At 43.8% G+C, this 16,031-nt stretch overlaps 1 protein-coding gene across 1 annotated transcript in view; it reads right to left on the bottom strand.

The window, feature by feature from the left end:
- LOC107118731 (tetraspanin-15-like) overlaps positions 1-16,031 on the bottom strand; it is a 179,672-nt gene that overhangs the window by 66,463 nt on the left and 97,178 nt on the right. The window contains exon 4 of the mRNA XM_015421085.1: positions 7,673-7,768. Coding sequence (XP_015276571.1) covers positions 7,673-7,768 — 96 coding nt within the window. The remainder of the gene's footprint in view (positions 1-7,672; positions 7,769-16,031) is intronic.

Below are 16,031 nucleotides of genomic sequence, written 5' to 3'. Positions count from 1 at the left end.
CCTCTTCATGATATGGGGCTAGGGTTGCCAATCTCTAGGTGGGGGCCTGGCGAACCCCCAGAATTACAACTGGTCTCCAGACTACACAGATCATTTCTCTTGGCTGCTTTGGGGGTAGACTCTATGGCATCATACCCCAGTGAGGTTCCTCTCTTTCCCAAGCCCCACCCCCCAGGCTCCACCCCCAAATCTCCTGGAATTTCCTAACCCAGAGTCAGAAACCCTGCTTGGGACCCACATATCTGAAGGACCATCTGTCTCAAGAGGAGCCTACATCTCAGCTGAGGTCAGTGCAGTTTTATTTGCTCTGGTTCCCCCCATCCCATATCATAGAATGGTCTGCCAGAGAAGGGGTATAGACATTTGGAAAGTTGTGCAAGACTGCTGCCTCTTCCTGTGGGCAAAAACTGATTGAACTTGACTGGCTGGAGGTCTGCTCTGCCTTTGGAATTCCCTGAGACTGGAGAGGGGTGTCCTCTGGAGCTTTAAGATTAATGGCAGATACTGTGTAGAGTAAACTGAGCTCATTTAGTACTTTGTACTTGCGGGTTTGTAAATACATTCCTGTTTGATGGTGCTTTATTTGGCTGATAACCTTGATTTTATAATTGTTATCATTTGGATGGATTTTAATAGTGTTAGCCATTTCATGCTATGAGAAAACCCAGGAGGGCTGTGGCTCAGTGGTAGAGCACCTGCTTTGCATGCAGAAAGTTCCAGGTTCAATCCCCAGCACCTCCAGTTAAAAGGATCAAGTAATAGGTAGGGTTGTCAAATACGGCTTGGGAAATTCGTGGAGATTGGGGGGGTAGTGCTTGGGGAGGGACAAAACCTCAGCAGGCACGTGATGTCATAGAATCCGCTCTCCAAAGGTCCCATTTCCTCCAGGGGAACTGATCTCTGTCCTCTGGAGATCAGATGTAATTCTGGGAGAACTTGAAGCCTAGGGTTACCAACTCCAGATGGGGACTGCAATTCTCCCAGAATTACAGCTGATCACCAGATGACAGAGATCAGTTCCATTGGAGAAAATGGCAGACTCTATGGTATAGCACAGATTCTAGGATAAATTGATGTTTCTCCCCAGACTTCAACCCCAAATCTCCAGGAATGTCCCAAGCCAGAGTTGGCTACCCAATCAAGGCCCTTCCTGGAGGTTCATAACCCTAGAAATAGGTGATGTGAAAGATCTCTCCCTAAGACCCTGGAGAGCTGCTGCCAGTCAGAGTAGACAATACTAACCTTTGTAGATCAATGGCCTGACTCCGTACAAAGCAGCTTCATTGTTCTGGACATAAATGCTCAAGTAAATAAATCAGCTTTGCTTCTGGAAAGTGCTTGCCATTTCCACCGTCTACTACAAGAGCTGCCTTATGGTCCTTGTCTTCAAGCAAGTGAACCTCAAAGGTGCACAGAAAGCCAAATAGAAACACACTTCCCCCCCCCACTGCTTCCTTATCTCTCTAAACAGATCTAATTCATCGAAAACCTCATGCATCCTTCTGCACTGCACTCCTACCTATATTATGAAGGCTTTATTTAGTGGCAAGCAGATATGTTTTAGTTGCTATAACAACCCATTAATATTCAGGAATTGCATGAATTACAAAACGGGTAACTTTATTTAAATTAGCCTTTCCGTGGTGATTTTAATCACCTTGATTTTGGGGCCCTGCTGTCAGGGATTTATATGAACTCTCTTAGAGCCAAGAAATTATGTTTGCAGTCATGTCCAGCCATTTCTGATATTCACGGATGACAACGGAAAATCAGCCCTGACCTCTGTCTCCCGTGCAGATTGGGGTGCCACAGCAGCTTTGCTGCCCCCCACCCCAGCTGACACAGTACACTTGCAATAAACTAGTGCTGCCACAATACTGATTGAATCAAGATTTGCTTGACTCCAAGTACTTTGAGACATCTAAAAAGTACTTGCTCCAGGTACTTGATCCACAAGGTCACTACGCGTTTTAATCTCAGTTAATGTTGTGGGTTTTCCCCTACAGTTTTCTCCTACAATCTTCTTCTGACCTGTCTCATCATTTGGCACCCCTGTTAATATCATTCACCTGGTGCGGTTTTCAGGCACTATGCAATATGCAAGAATTTACACCCCTGAGTCTCATTAGTAGATCCTTATCAGGCTGCAGAAAGGAAATATTTCTCGAGAAATGTAAAATTCTGAGCAAGCTTTCTCCCTTCCTGTCTCACTCCACAGGGCAGGAAATGAATCCACGCAGACTAATGATATGCAAAATTATTCACGTTACTCCAGTTCTCCAATTTTCAGGGCTGTAATTCAATCTGCTTGAAGAATCCATCGTTTCTGCAGGCAATCAAGAGATTGCAATGCCAATTACAGGGGCTTCTCCTCCCATCCAGAGCGCAGATATGTGTGTCCTCACAACTATCAGTGTCTTGCAGGGCTCTTGTGTTACTCCTGCAACATTTGAGGGAAACTACAGCCAACCTGGATATGGGGGGACCACAAATAAACGAAATCAGCCCCAATTGTCACAATAAATGAACAAAGCACATATGATGATCTAATATTCCTTTCTCTAGGACAGCTTTCTGTTACATTTGTCCAGTAAGGTGCTCACTTCACAAAGATCAGCAGCTCACAGTGGACAGCCGATACTGCCTTGTGGTAAGCCTCCCCCAGACCTGATTTCCCACCCTAAGGAATTAAGAAGCAGGAGGAAAAAATGCCCTACATATAGTGGTGCTCTAGGAATTTCCTTGAGTCTCCATAGAAAAAGACTATAGAAACTAGGGAAGTCAGCCTAGAGTATCACCCAGAAGTGACTTCACATCTTCCCAAAACTCCACTGTTGCCAGGCAACACCTCCAAATGCCCCCAGAATTTGCCAAAGAGGTGTTGTGAACCCTACTTGTGGGGTTCTACCAGGCTGCCACTTTGGTCCCCACCAGTGTATGAAGTATGATAAAGAGTTACAAAGGACAATACTGTTATGAAAGAGTTAATATTTGGAGGAGAGGCCATTCACCTCCTGGTGGGTTCTGGAAAAAAAACCAGTTGTTATTGTAAGATGGCTGCTGGAATGGCTGAAGTTAAGGTCTCTAGGCCCAAATCGTATAATATATAAATAAATCCTTCACAAGCAACTGGGACCGGTTCTTTGAAGAACCTGGAAGATTTGCTTCCCATTACAATATGAAGAGATCTATAGAGGGTCATTCATAGATTATGTAACACAGGGTAACCATGTTGGTCTGCCGGAGAACAGCTAAATATGGGTCCAACAGTACCTTAGAGAACAAGAAGATTTCAAGTTGGCAACCCCATGGCTTCTTTACATGTTATGAAGTCCTCTTGTTTGTTGTGTAACAACTCAGGGACTTTGAATCAGATGTCCAGTGGGACTTTTGCACCTCCCAGTATCACGCATGCCATTTCCTCTTTTTGAGAAATACATTACTTACATGGCTGCATGTAAGTTTTACAGTAGAGCCAACAGCAGTTCCATGGGATGCTATAAGGAAGAGAAAACAGTGCAGAAGGTAAGGCAGCCCCTGTTTCTGCTGGTACCATCTGGCTGGGAAAATAAACAGGCTCAAGTGAGTCTGAGAGGCATCAAAATCCCATCAAACATCTGACCCAGAGTCCTTGTGATATCATGCAATAAACGAAAGGACTCTGTAATGGGTAAAGTGGCCCTTAGGGCCATAGCGAAAGCTGCATCTCTACAAGACCTAATGCAGGGCTGCCTATGAAGGAATAAATGGTTCTAGATTATTTTAAAAAAGGGAACTGGCCTGCCTTGGTGTCAGCTATGCTAAAGAATCAGTATTACCATGGAAAAGGAGTCAGTTTGACTGGGCCACTGGACAGGGAGCTTTCTCCTTGGGGAAAGCATTCAACAGGCAAACTCCCCCTGACTCAGGCTGAAGTCATTCAGTGCAGGAATGACTCCGTTGCCTCTATAACCTGGCAACCTTTTTTACCACATCTCATCTGTAGAAATGAATACCCATTGAAGAATCTCAGTGAAACATTATCTTTTCATATCGTTTTTATACAACCCTGTAAAAAACCAATTCCTCAGCACAGAAGGTCAATTCCAATTCAGAATCAGGTTAGAAGTCTCCTCACTGATAATAAAAGAATGACCTTGAGTTGTCTTACACATCGGGGGGGCTGGAATATGGTTTGCTTGTAAAATGATGACAGTTCCATAGATAACCTATTCAAGTAGATTACGCTGATCCGAATGTGGATTGTAAAGGTTTTAGCCTTAAAAAGAAGAAAAGTGTGTGTGGGGGGGGGAGCTCACCAAGGGGTTAGGGTGTTTCATATCTACTAAACACAAGCTGGTACAGTTTATTAAGATCAATTAAAAGTTTCTAACAACTCTCTAATTCTCCCAATTGTTTCTCCTTTCAGGCTGAATTAGGCAATACCCCCCACTCGCCAATTTCATCAGAGATCTTTTTATGCCCTCCCAGCCAGTAGCAAGACCCGCCTGGTCCCTTGTAATTAATCCATAAGGTTCCCTGCCTCTCTGCTGTTCTATCTCATTCGGCTGACTGAGTGTTGTTCACCCATAGGAGGCATTCATTTTAAAAGCATATCAAAAGAATCCAAGGCACAGCATGCTATTTTCCTAGCCCTCAGTAATTCACTCATTTCATAGGAGCACCTGCCATTAGGAGATTTCATCTCACAATATCAAAAAGAGAAGTGAATGTTTCGAAAACTTTCCAGATCACCAGCCAGGTAGAGAGTTGCAGCGCCTGAGAAGAGCCTGGCTGGATCAGGCTAAAGGTCTTTCTAGTCCCGCATCCTGTTTCAACATCATTTCGGTATTGTTTTTGTTTTTCTAAATGTCAAGGCTACCTTTCTGAGACTTGAGCTGGTTTACAATGGCAATCAAAAAATTGCCACATATACGACTACAGAAAATACAGGACAATAGGAGCAATAAAATCACAAACTATCAGAGCACAGACTCCAGACATCTTAATAACTATGAGCCAAAGGTTAATCTGAAAAGTTTCTTACCTCATTCAGAACTGTGAAAAAACTTACCCTTTCTCACATACTCTGGGAGACAAATTTGTTTCTGGTCCCCATCGTCTTTACTCATTGGCTTGGCTTTAATTGGTACCGGGGCTCATACGACAAGGAATGGCCCTTCAGCTAAACTGGCTCCAGGCCAGAAAGGGCTTCAAAGGTTAAAACCAGACATTTTGAATTGTACTTGGACACAAAAGGGGTCACCAATTACTGAAAAGAATTGACTGGATATATTCCAAGTGACCAACATCTGTTAACAACCTGGGGTCAACATAGCTGGAGAACAGTGTCTCCCCGTATGAGCCCAAGCACCAATTCAGATTCTGCCTAAAGGCCCTGCTGATGGCACCTTTAATCCTGACACCTCCATATAACAACAGTTTGGGTTGGTGCCTTCTCTGTTGTGGCTCCCACTCTATGAAACAACCTACTGGAGGAGTTTTGTCCAGTCCTCTTATTTTTGAGAGGTTTGTTCTTCTGAAATCAAACCATATTTTACATTTACATTTACATTAACGGCTGAACTTAATAGCACAGTGGTCTCTGCTCCCAACTGGCCCAGCAATGCATATTTTACCCACTAGGTCTGGAGAACCACTCAAGAAGAAGTGTAGGGTCATTTCAGCTCATTAATTAATTGTTCCAAGGTACAGTCATTTATGGGATCTGGAAATCTGGCCATGGTTGGAACATGAATTTATCCATCAGTGTGGAGGTAATTAAAGGTGGGAGGATGGGTAAAGCGCGTCTTTTTAAAACCGCACCAAAAGAGACATGCGGCGACGGGATCACATAGATCCCCTGAGCCGCCGAGCACTTCCTCCCCCAGCACGATCAGATGCCGGGGGGAAGCCACAGAAAGAAGAGTGCGGCAGCCGACCCGTGCATGTGTGCGCATGCTCAGTTTGGTGGGGAGCCGGGATTGATACGCACAACGGGTGCGGCGGTGATCCCACAGCCGCGCTTGCTGCGGTGCTGCAGGTAAGTCCTCCTCTGTAGGAGGTTCTTTTTTTGCAGCGGGTTTTCCGGGGTTAGGGCCGGATCGGGTACCAGTGCACGCTGCTTCCCAGATGTTGCGGTGAGATCGCGCCCGTTTGCTGTGCCCCCGATCCGTCCCTCTCCCGGCCCAAAACCTTCCGTGTGACTGGGGCCAAAGTTCCTCATAACTACAAAGGAGACTCTAGAACACACATTGTTTCCTTCTGTATTTCCAGGTCACACACTAGAGTTTTGCACATACTAATATGTTCCCAAGATTAAGTTACTTTTCTTACCCAGTATTTCCACCCATAGCATTTCAGTTTCTCTTAAGCTTTCTTAGTTTATTGAACTCTATGCTCTCTCTGATGTACAGGGAAGCATCATCTCCAGTACATTCTTCCCTGCCCTTTCAATACAATTTACATTTAGGGAGGAATGATGGGCACTGCTCATTGTGGGTCCATGAGCAATCAGTGGGTCATACCACAGCTGCTTTGTACACCCACAGCAAGAAACTCAGGGAGGGTGGAGTGTCTTCTGGAGTGCTTTCCTGGCCAGATAGTCTGGATGGTAAGAAGGTGCTGGTAGAGGGAATAAAAGAGACTGAAGTAGAAACTCCTATGGTAGGAGTCAATAGTCCCTCTAATCTGTGGAGTCTTGTGAGCAAAAATTCTACTTTGTGAGCTACCGGCCTTAAAGTTGTGAGCAAGTGATTCAGCTACTGCATAAATTAGTGTGTTCTGGAGCCATCCTTCTGGGGCTAAGACAAAAGTGTGTGAGCTGGAGGCTAAAGAACTGTGACCTATCTCACACTAACTCAGCTTAGAGGGAACACTGGTAGGAGTGAGCTCCATTGAACACACCCAGACTTACTTCCAAGTAGACATGAAAAGTAATTCCCTATTTCCCTGAATTTAATTCACAAAATAAGCATTGCTGGGGTTCAAATCTTTTTTAGAAGACATATCAGACCCACAGCCTTCACAGTTTCGTATGTGGTAGAAGTTATAGCTGTATGTTCATTCTGTGCTTTACATCTGAATTGAAGTAACATTCTTCAGCATTGGGGGGGGGGGGAGATAAGACCATTAAGTCCAGAGTTTAAAATTACCCAGCTGTGCCACCATCAACCTAGTTATTAAAGATTCAGAAGCCTTACCCCCTTAGGCATTCAGTCATCCTATTTATATTAATATGACCTGATCCCAAAATTGCCAAAAAAGAAGTTTGCATCTAAGATGGCTGAGCTTCCCAAAAGGTTTCAAAGATCAGAAAAATCAAACATTATAATCTGCTTAAGTAGTATTTAATGATATACACTTAAGCATAACTAAACACAATTCTTAGCTTCAGAGGCAAGTTCTAAATACAGTAGTCACTTGCAGCTTCAAAAAGCATGGGTGATTTGGAGGCCTACCAACCCCCCCCCCCACTCTCTTTATGAAAGGAAGGAAGGAGCAGACACTGGAGAGGATCTTGTGTCTCTCTTGAAACCACTGATTCTCTCTAATACTACTCAGAGTTTTTAAACTATCTTGATGCACAGAGGCCACTTCATGATGTGAATCTATTTCACAGTTCTTCCAGGGCCAGCTACAATATTCCAGAGTTCCATCCCTCCCAAATGCCACTTAGAAAGCAAGAACTCACCTTCTGTTGCACAAAGTCCAAAATATTTTTGAAGTCCAAGTCATCGTAATAGTGCCTTATTCCATCTTGAACACTGGCATGAAAAACTGAATTCATCTGGAAAGGAACAGAATTTCACATGTACACTTCAATAACAGAAACCATGTCAACAAAGGCAACCCTACAACATCTTTGCAAAGTAGGGGACCTTTGTCTTCATAACAATCCCAAATTTTGTGGTGTCAAAAATCAGATGCCAAAAATTCCCTCTCGGTAGGGCCTTTCGAAAGGTTAAAATCTGAAATAATCACAAACAATTCAGAGCTTTGTTTTTTTAATAACTTGTATTTTATACATTTTTGTCAATAATAAATACAGAAAAAAATCCATACAATCATTTGTTTAGAAAAAAGAAGAACATAGAAAAATGTATACAGTATTAAAAAGTTGACAGATTCAGTAACAGCAACAACAGAGGAATAGGGAAGGGCTTAAAACACAGTTATTATTAATAAAAAGCTAGATATCTGTATCTATCTGGTATCACTGTGGTATCACTTTTTGGATGTTCTACAAACTCGAAGATGGAGAACCATCTTTCCAAAAAGCAAGACTGATACATTGGAATCTCAGAGGCTAAGATCTGGTCTGAAATCTTTTCCATGGCTAAATAATCTGAAATTTTATGTAACTACTGAGCTGTAGTGGGGCTATTTGTTTTCCAATGTGGTGCTAGTACAGATTTGGCAGCTACCAACATAATGGATATGATCTCTTTTGCCATTCTTGGTATTGTATCATCTTCCCAAGGATTTCAGATTTTAATGGGGTTTTGTAATCTCTATATAATAATCATTTTAGCGTACTGGCCGTTTCCAGCTCTCCCATTGGATGTGCAATGTGCTCCATCAGCCATTGGCCCATCAGCCATCACTCAAGAGTACTCGTGTGCCATTGGCTGGGTGCTATGTCTGCTCCTCTTCCCTGCCCACTCTCACTTCAGCCACTGTTCCCTGTCAGAATAACTGGCAAGCGGCTGTCTCTCCTGACAAAGACACTTCTCCTGCTTGGCTCCTCTGTGGGACTAACTTTTCCCTCAGTGGCTGTTGATAAGCAACCAAGCTTAGTTCTGTCAGTAAAAAGACAAAGGAAGGAAACCCTTTCCAGGTCTTTGTGAGGAACTCATTGGGGCAAGTCCCGACTAGGGTTGCCTTAGAGCCTACCCTCCAGTTATTTTCTCTGGGGGGGAAGAGATCTGTTGTCTGGAGTTCAGTTGTGATACCTGGTGATCTTCAGGCTCTACCTGGAGATTGGCTACCCTAGGCATAGCAGTCAGTGCTTCAGAGAAGGGTCTGCTAGACCCAGATTCTTGCTGTGGAAGCTGAGTGGGTGATTTTGGACTGGTCACAGACTTTCAGCCTAACCTACCTCACAGGGTTGTTGTGCAAGTCAAAAGGGGAGAGGAGAATGATGTAAGCTGTTTTGGTCCCCATTGCAGAGAAAAACTGTACTTTTCCACCTGTGGAACAATTGTTGCCAATCTCCAGGTGGGGGCTGGAGATCACTCAGAATTACAACTGCTCTCCAGGAGGGAGGGGGGAGAAGATGGAAGGGGCAGATAAAGGTAGGTTGATGGTTGGCTGGGAAGGAGATAGGGTTGCCACCTCCAGGTTGGGAAGATCCTGAAGATTTGAGGGGTGGAGCCTGGAGAGGGTGGGTTTTGAGGAGGGATGGGATCTCAGACAGTTACAATGCCATAGACCACTCTGCAAACTAGCCATTTCCTCCTGGGGAACCACTGTTGCCAATGTCCAGGTGAGGGGTGGAGATCACTCAAAATTACAGCTGCTCTTCAGGTAGCAGAGATCAGTTCCTCTGGAGAAAATGGTGGACTATGTGTCATTATACCCACAGCAAATTGACACTGAGTGCCCAAGGCCAGGGCACTCTCCCAGAGCCTCTTTCTAGAGCTTATTGTATTTATTTCCACAATGGGCCTTATTCCTAGTTAGTTATAATTTATATTATTGATTGTGTTCAAAATCCCTTTCCAGAAAGCTTGAATCTTTGGACATTCCCACCAACAGTGGTGAATAGTGCCGGTCCAACTGTAGCCCTTCCAACAGAGGGCGTCTAGGGAAGTCTTAATTAAGTGTAATTTTGAAGGAGTTAAGTACCCTCTGGTGCCTTATAAAATTGTAGTTTGATAGTGATGGCTCTTGTAGTTTTTCTAGGTTTTTAAAAGAGATAGTGGGAGAGAGATAATATTTAAACTAATACAGAAACATTTAAACTAATACAGAAACAAAGTTATGGGATTTGAAAACTCTACTTGCTAATTTGCTTTTTTCAGAGGCAGATGTTCTATGAACTGTCGACATCATTGGCACACTGGGCCAGCTTTAGAGTTGCAGGCAGGGTGGATGGAAAATTTTAAACAGCCCAAGAACAAGCCAAGCTGAGCAGCCTGCAGTGCTGTAAGACAGCACTGCAAGGGCCACTGACCTCAGGTCTGGTCAAGTACCTCAGCTCACCCATTGACTCTGGAGGCAGTGTGGGCAGATGCATCTGATGAGCTGACAGTGATCATTGTTGCTGTAGGAGGATGTGAGCCAAGTGAATTCCTCAGAGCTGGTGGAGCTGTCCTATGCTTGACTCTGCTTGTTCCCAATTGCCAGCATCCCCCCAGGGCAGTGGCCCATCAGAAGCTTTCCTGGTACCTTAAATGGCCATTCTGCCCTGACTGCAAGCCTCAAGAGACACAACAACAGAGTTCCTGTCCTGACCAGTGAGGTGCTGAGCCATTCTGAAGGAAACCCAATCTTGTGCAGAGGGTGTGAAACAGCTGTCAAGCTCTGGCATCCATACTGGCTTATTCTGTTAAACATGTTATTTTTTAGCATCTGCCTTTGCCCTGCCTGCTCCTTATCACTGTACCTCTGCCCTCGCTTGCCATTTGCATCCGGGGGGGGGGTTTGTTGTTGTTAGAACATTAGGGATTATTGCTTGGTAACTTTCTGAAGTGAGCTCCAAGATAGCTTTCTCATGAGAATGTCCTTGGAATCTTATGCCTGGCTAGGTTAGATAGGGTGACCATATATCTGTCTGGGTTGCTATAGAAACACTGACGGTGTGAATGGAATTTTGGGGTTTCACCTATATGTTGCTTTTTCCCGCATTTGCAAATTAGTCCTAACGAAGAGTTTGAACCCATAGCATCTCACATCTCTAATAAAGCATTTCACTGCCAAAGTGTGTGTGGAGAGTGTTTTGACTGGGAACCTGACAGCAGCAGAGACAGGGCATCTGATTTTTACCAACAGCCAAGTTTAATTGAAAGAATTGTTTAAAACTGGTGGGATCTTTTTTTTAAACTCTGCTGTTCAGTTCTTTCTTAAAGTATCAACTCTTTGCTTCATAGCTTTCTCCAAGTTTCATCCACTTCCTGTTTCACTGGTAATTCCAAAGGTGGCAACTTTTCTGCCACTACAGACAAACAAATTTGTTTCTTCCACTTGTTCCAAGTGCTTAGTGAAAAAGAATTTGAATGGGATCATAGGAAAACTTTGAGATACACCTAAAAAGAGCTCTTGTTTGTTTTGACTATGTGCCCTAAGCACTATCTTTACAAACTGTTCAACAAAATATCTACAGATGGACAGAATGTTTTTCTCAGCAGGTTTTTTAGGGTGAAAGACCTTCCAGATTTCAGGGATCCATATGCTCCTGTGGAGTTGCACAGCAAGTGCTTGTAGATGAAGTAAGGATGACTGTAGAGCTCATGGAGTGTGAAATGCCTGTAGCCATAGCACTGCATGCCTGATAAAAACTTGGTTGTTGTGGATAATATATCTGTGAAATATTCCTACCCATTGATTTACTCAGTCTATCACAATCCCAATTATAAGTAGATGCTAATAGTATGCCATCTGTTAATATGATAGTACTGTATGTTTGGTTAATCCAGTCTGATCCAATAACGATCATTAAAGAAAAAGCAGATATGCAAATAGAGAAGCAAAATGGCAAGGTGGAACAGCCGCTTTGTATGAGGACTGAACATTGCTTTTCAATTTTTAAGCAGGTGCTTTTGATCGTTTAATTATGCCCATGTCTTTGGTTGATGAACAAGAGGGCGGGGGGAGGAAAGACGGGTGCAATCACATTTCTCTCCCCCCTACAATTCCTAGAACGCATATCCTCAGGGTTACTTTGACTCACTGGATGCTTCAAATTAAGCTATAACTGAATAGAAGACGTGTTGAACGGATGTCTCAGAAGGCTCCTACTCCCCTCAGAGCTGAACCTCTCCTGCTGGATGAGGGAGGCCTTCCTCCCCAAGACATCTGCGGTTTGTCTCCTGACAAAGTCCACCAGGCACAAACACTGAGAAATATTAATGAAGGAAACTGGTTTGGGTTGTTTCTTTTTTTTCCCCTTTAAAAAAAACACATCAACTTTGCCTAACTAATTCTGACAGGAAAATTATGGAGGTTGGATAAGCCAAAGAATAACAAAGAAAGTGACGGCACATTAAGGGGAAAACATGACAATATGGGGGAGGAGTTTTTAAACTTCCTTAAGAAACTTCTGGTGCTGAAGTTCATTAAAGCATCCACCTCTAGCATACTCAGGAACAGACTGCCAGAGATTTGTTTTGATTTCAAAGAATCATTAACTTAAAGCAATTACATCTCACCTTCTATTTCATGCATTTCATGGCCCCTTAACCTTGCTGTGATTTTTTTTTCTTTTTAGTCCATGAAATGAGATGCAAGAACAGCAATGCCTTAGCTTTTGAGGTGTCACAAGACTTCTGTTTATTTTTAAAGCAAAACCAACACAGATACACACAAAACAAATAGATCATGGTGGTTTGACAGGTGACAGCTCTGTCCCTGTTTTAACAGAAGTTTGGCTTTCATCATGGCGGCAACAATAACAGCAATTTCCCTGGGATGGGTTCTGGCCAGGACCTAAATTAGGGTTACCAGGCCCAGCCCAGCAACTGGGGAGGGGGTCACTTGGGACATGGAGGGGTGGCACTCAGCAGTGGCATGATGTCACTATTGGAAAACTCCAGAAGTGAAGTCACACCCCTCTTTAGGTATAGGCAAAATGGTCACACACACCCCAAGCCTACCAGCCTAATTCCTAGAGAGAACTGGGTTTACCATAGATGTCATTTAAAAAAACTCCTCCCCCCCATGGCCATGGGGTCTTCTTCCAGACCAGCCCTGGTAGAGGGAGCTGTCAGGGTTGGGGAGGTTAGTAGGCTAGGGAGTGGGCATCTCTCCATACCTTCTTTTCAGATGACCGTGCACAGGCAGGTAGGTCTACAGAAAACGTGCTTTATTCTGCTGAGGCTGGGTGTTTCCCTATGTCTCCCTCAGGGGAGTTGTTCCACTCCCTGCAACCAGCTGCCTTGTTCCCTTGCCTGTCGCATGCTATTGGGCTCTGCCTAGACCGCTCTGGGTCCTTTTCTGTCCTTCCAGCTCTTATATCTGCTCCTAGGAGCTGTCTCTCAGAGACGTCCGATACAACCCTGCCCTCCCTGTCTCTGCCAACCTAATGGAACTCCTTCCCCTGATAGGGCTGCCTCCAAGCCTACCTGCTCCATGCGCTCTTCAGCTGCACCCTTTCAGGGCCATATTGCTCCAGCTGGCTCCCTGTGCCACACTCCCACTGGCTACTGGAGTGCTGTTGGGCAAGGGCCACCGGAGGCAAATGTGTCTAATACTAAAGCGACACTTTCATTCTATACATTTTCAATGGGGAAAAAAAATCTTTAAAAGCATTTCACTCATTTCAAAGAAAAAATATTCCATAGAATTGTTTTTTCCAAAGTTCCCTAAATTTCCATTGGGAAAATGGGGGGGGGGAGCTTTAAAAAGGGATCCCCCCCAAAAAAAACCCTGTAGCCCTGTATAGCCCACTGACTGTTTAGAAGGCTTCAAGAAAGAAGGGGACTCTTCCTTCTACCGTATGTGTCCACTATTATTCCTCAGCCTTTGAGGCCCCTTGACACTGCCTGCTCACTTGGCCTCAAGAAGACATCCTTTGTCCTGCCTCATAGGAGTGGGAAGTGACAGAGTGGCATCTGTTTGGCCAACGTGTGCAAGAAATGCTCCTCACATACCCCAGTGTTGCCAAACTCCAGGTAGGGCCTGGAGATGCTGCAGAATTACAACGGATCTCCAGAGATCAATTCACCTGGAGAAAATTACTGTTTCATAGGGTGGACTCTAGGACATTATATCCCACTGAGGTATGTTCTCTCCCAAAACTCTGCCTTCACAGGCTCCACCCCCATATCTCCAGGAATTTCCCAACCTGGAGTTGGCAACCCTATGTATCCCTGTGCCATCATATGGTCCAAGTCTTTTGTGAACTACTACGGGCTCAGGCAGCCTTACCCCTCCTCCTGAACTACTGTCAACCCTCAGGAAGAAAGGTACACACAATTAGTTAGAATTAATCTGGCATTTAGAGTTAAGAATGCAATTATTTAAACAAAATAGTTGGTTTGTTTTGCATTATTTAATTCTCTTACAGAGCAGGCACCTGGTTAAATTACATGAGATTAGAATGCCAAAGCCCCCAAGTTAAAAGGGGGAAGCTGACGCTTCCACTGTTAGCAGATTACAATTTACTGAGATAATTAAAAAGTGTTGCATTTTAAATGTCATGTCCATTTGTGCTTTACATAATGGCTCTTTTTTTGGTGGGTAAGCTCCTGACAGCATGCCTAGGGAAAAGAAGTCAACATTGCTAATGTTGTGAGAACAGCCCAACTGTAGAAACTTCTGTGATCAAGTATAAAACAGTTAAAAATCCAGAAAGGTGTAAACAACAACAACAAACAAATACTTGACTTACCTGGGTGTGTATTGATCTGGGGGCCAGGGATATTCCCAAAAGCAGCAGACAGCTGCAACAAACTGACTGAAACTGAAAGGGTTTTGACTCCATTGACCCACAAAGTTGAAACCACCTGCAAAGCTGCTATGAACTCACTCCCTAAAGAGCTCTGATGTGGATTATTTCAGCTATCAAACTGTTGAATCCATGGCATAATCACTTTCAGGAGGTGGAGAAGATGAGAATGAGCTGGTACAAATACTTGTCTTTCCTCAGAAAAGTCCAGATCTGGTGTTGGAGGACTGCTATTTGAAGACTCTTCAAATTAAGTGTCACCAACAGAAAAATCCTCATGCAGGTGGTAGATATGACATCTCCAAATCTGTCCTAGAACTCCTAGAACTGTAGGTGGTTGGACACCAAAGTTTTCAGCAAATCCAGCCTCCTGTGAAATGCATGATCACAGAGTAATGAATGCCAAAACAAAGTCCAGTCCCTGCTCTTTCTTGTGCTGCAAGGTCATGGTTAACATAGTTTAGGCATGAACTGAGAAGCCCACGGGCTGTAATTCCATCATGGGCCAACATGCTGAGTAAACATGGTTTTTGCCAGTTGTTGCCTAGTCTTCTGCAACAGTCATCTTCGCTGCATCTTTTGTGGTCTCTAACATTAGCTCAGCTTGCTCATTGTTCTAGGATCTACAAAATGCAATGCTGACAGCTTAGATGAAAGCAACTGAAGTTCCCCTGAGATGAATGCACTGCCATTGTCTGAAATAATAATGCTCAGCCATCCATGAGTGACAAATAATTGATGGAGAACTGTTAAGCTAATAGCTGATCATAGGGATAGAATAATGTTTACTGTGAGCTACTCTTTGGACTTCTTGAACACTTTTCTAGGGGATATTGATGCATTTGGAGAGTATAGCAAATAACTTGACAGATGTTGCACTCTTACATCCTTGGCCACCCCGTATTACTTTCATCTGTACGAAGTGACTGGAGACACTGCCTATAGTGCTAGCAGTATCAGGATTCTTTTGGAATTACAGCCTGAATTCCCTAATATGAGTAATTCAGCCAATATTTCATATGGATTCCACCCATATCCCACTGAAAACAAGTGCCAGGGGGATCCTCTGTAGTCAATATGGCCATCTGTTATGCTTCAAGATATGCTAGCATGGGTACCAACTTGAGGATGTCTAGTTAGTGGAAGAAACAGAACAGTCAGAAATTGTAATAGTAGACAGCTTAATGAATGAGCGCAAGCAATTCTTTTATAGATGAGTGTGTGTTCGTAAGCATTAAGTGTGTTGCTCCACTCCAGCAATGCATATGAGGAGACAAAATAAGTTGCTGCCTTGTCTTTGGCGAAAAGACCAAAAAGTAGCAGGTGAGTGCAGATTTACGAAGCACTGCCATGACCGTAAAATTGAGAAATTTCTTCATTCCTGCATAAATAGCCAAAACTCTATCAATGTAGACACAGTTTCTGCTGAAGGCATTGTCTTTGA

The sequence above is a fragment of the Gekko japonicus genome, unplaced genomic scaffold (assembly GCF_001447785.1).
Source record: "Gekko japonicus isolate JY-2015 unplaced genomic scaffold, Gekko_japonicus_V1.1 scaffold13, whole genome shotgun sequence".
NCBI lineage: Eukaryota > Metazoa > Chordata > Lepidosauria > Squamata > Gekkonidae > Gekko > Gekko japonicus.
Note: the sequence above shows the minus strand (reverse complement) of the source record. Positions and strands in the feature narration are given on the sequence as shown.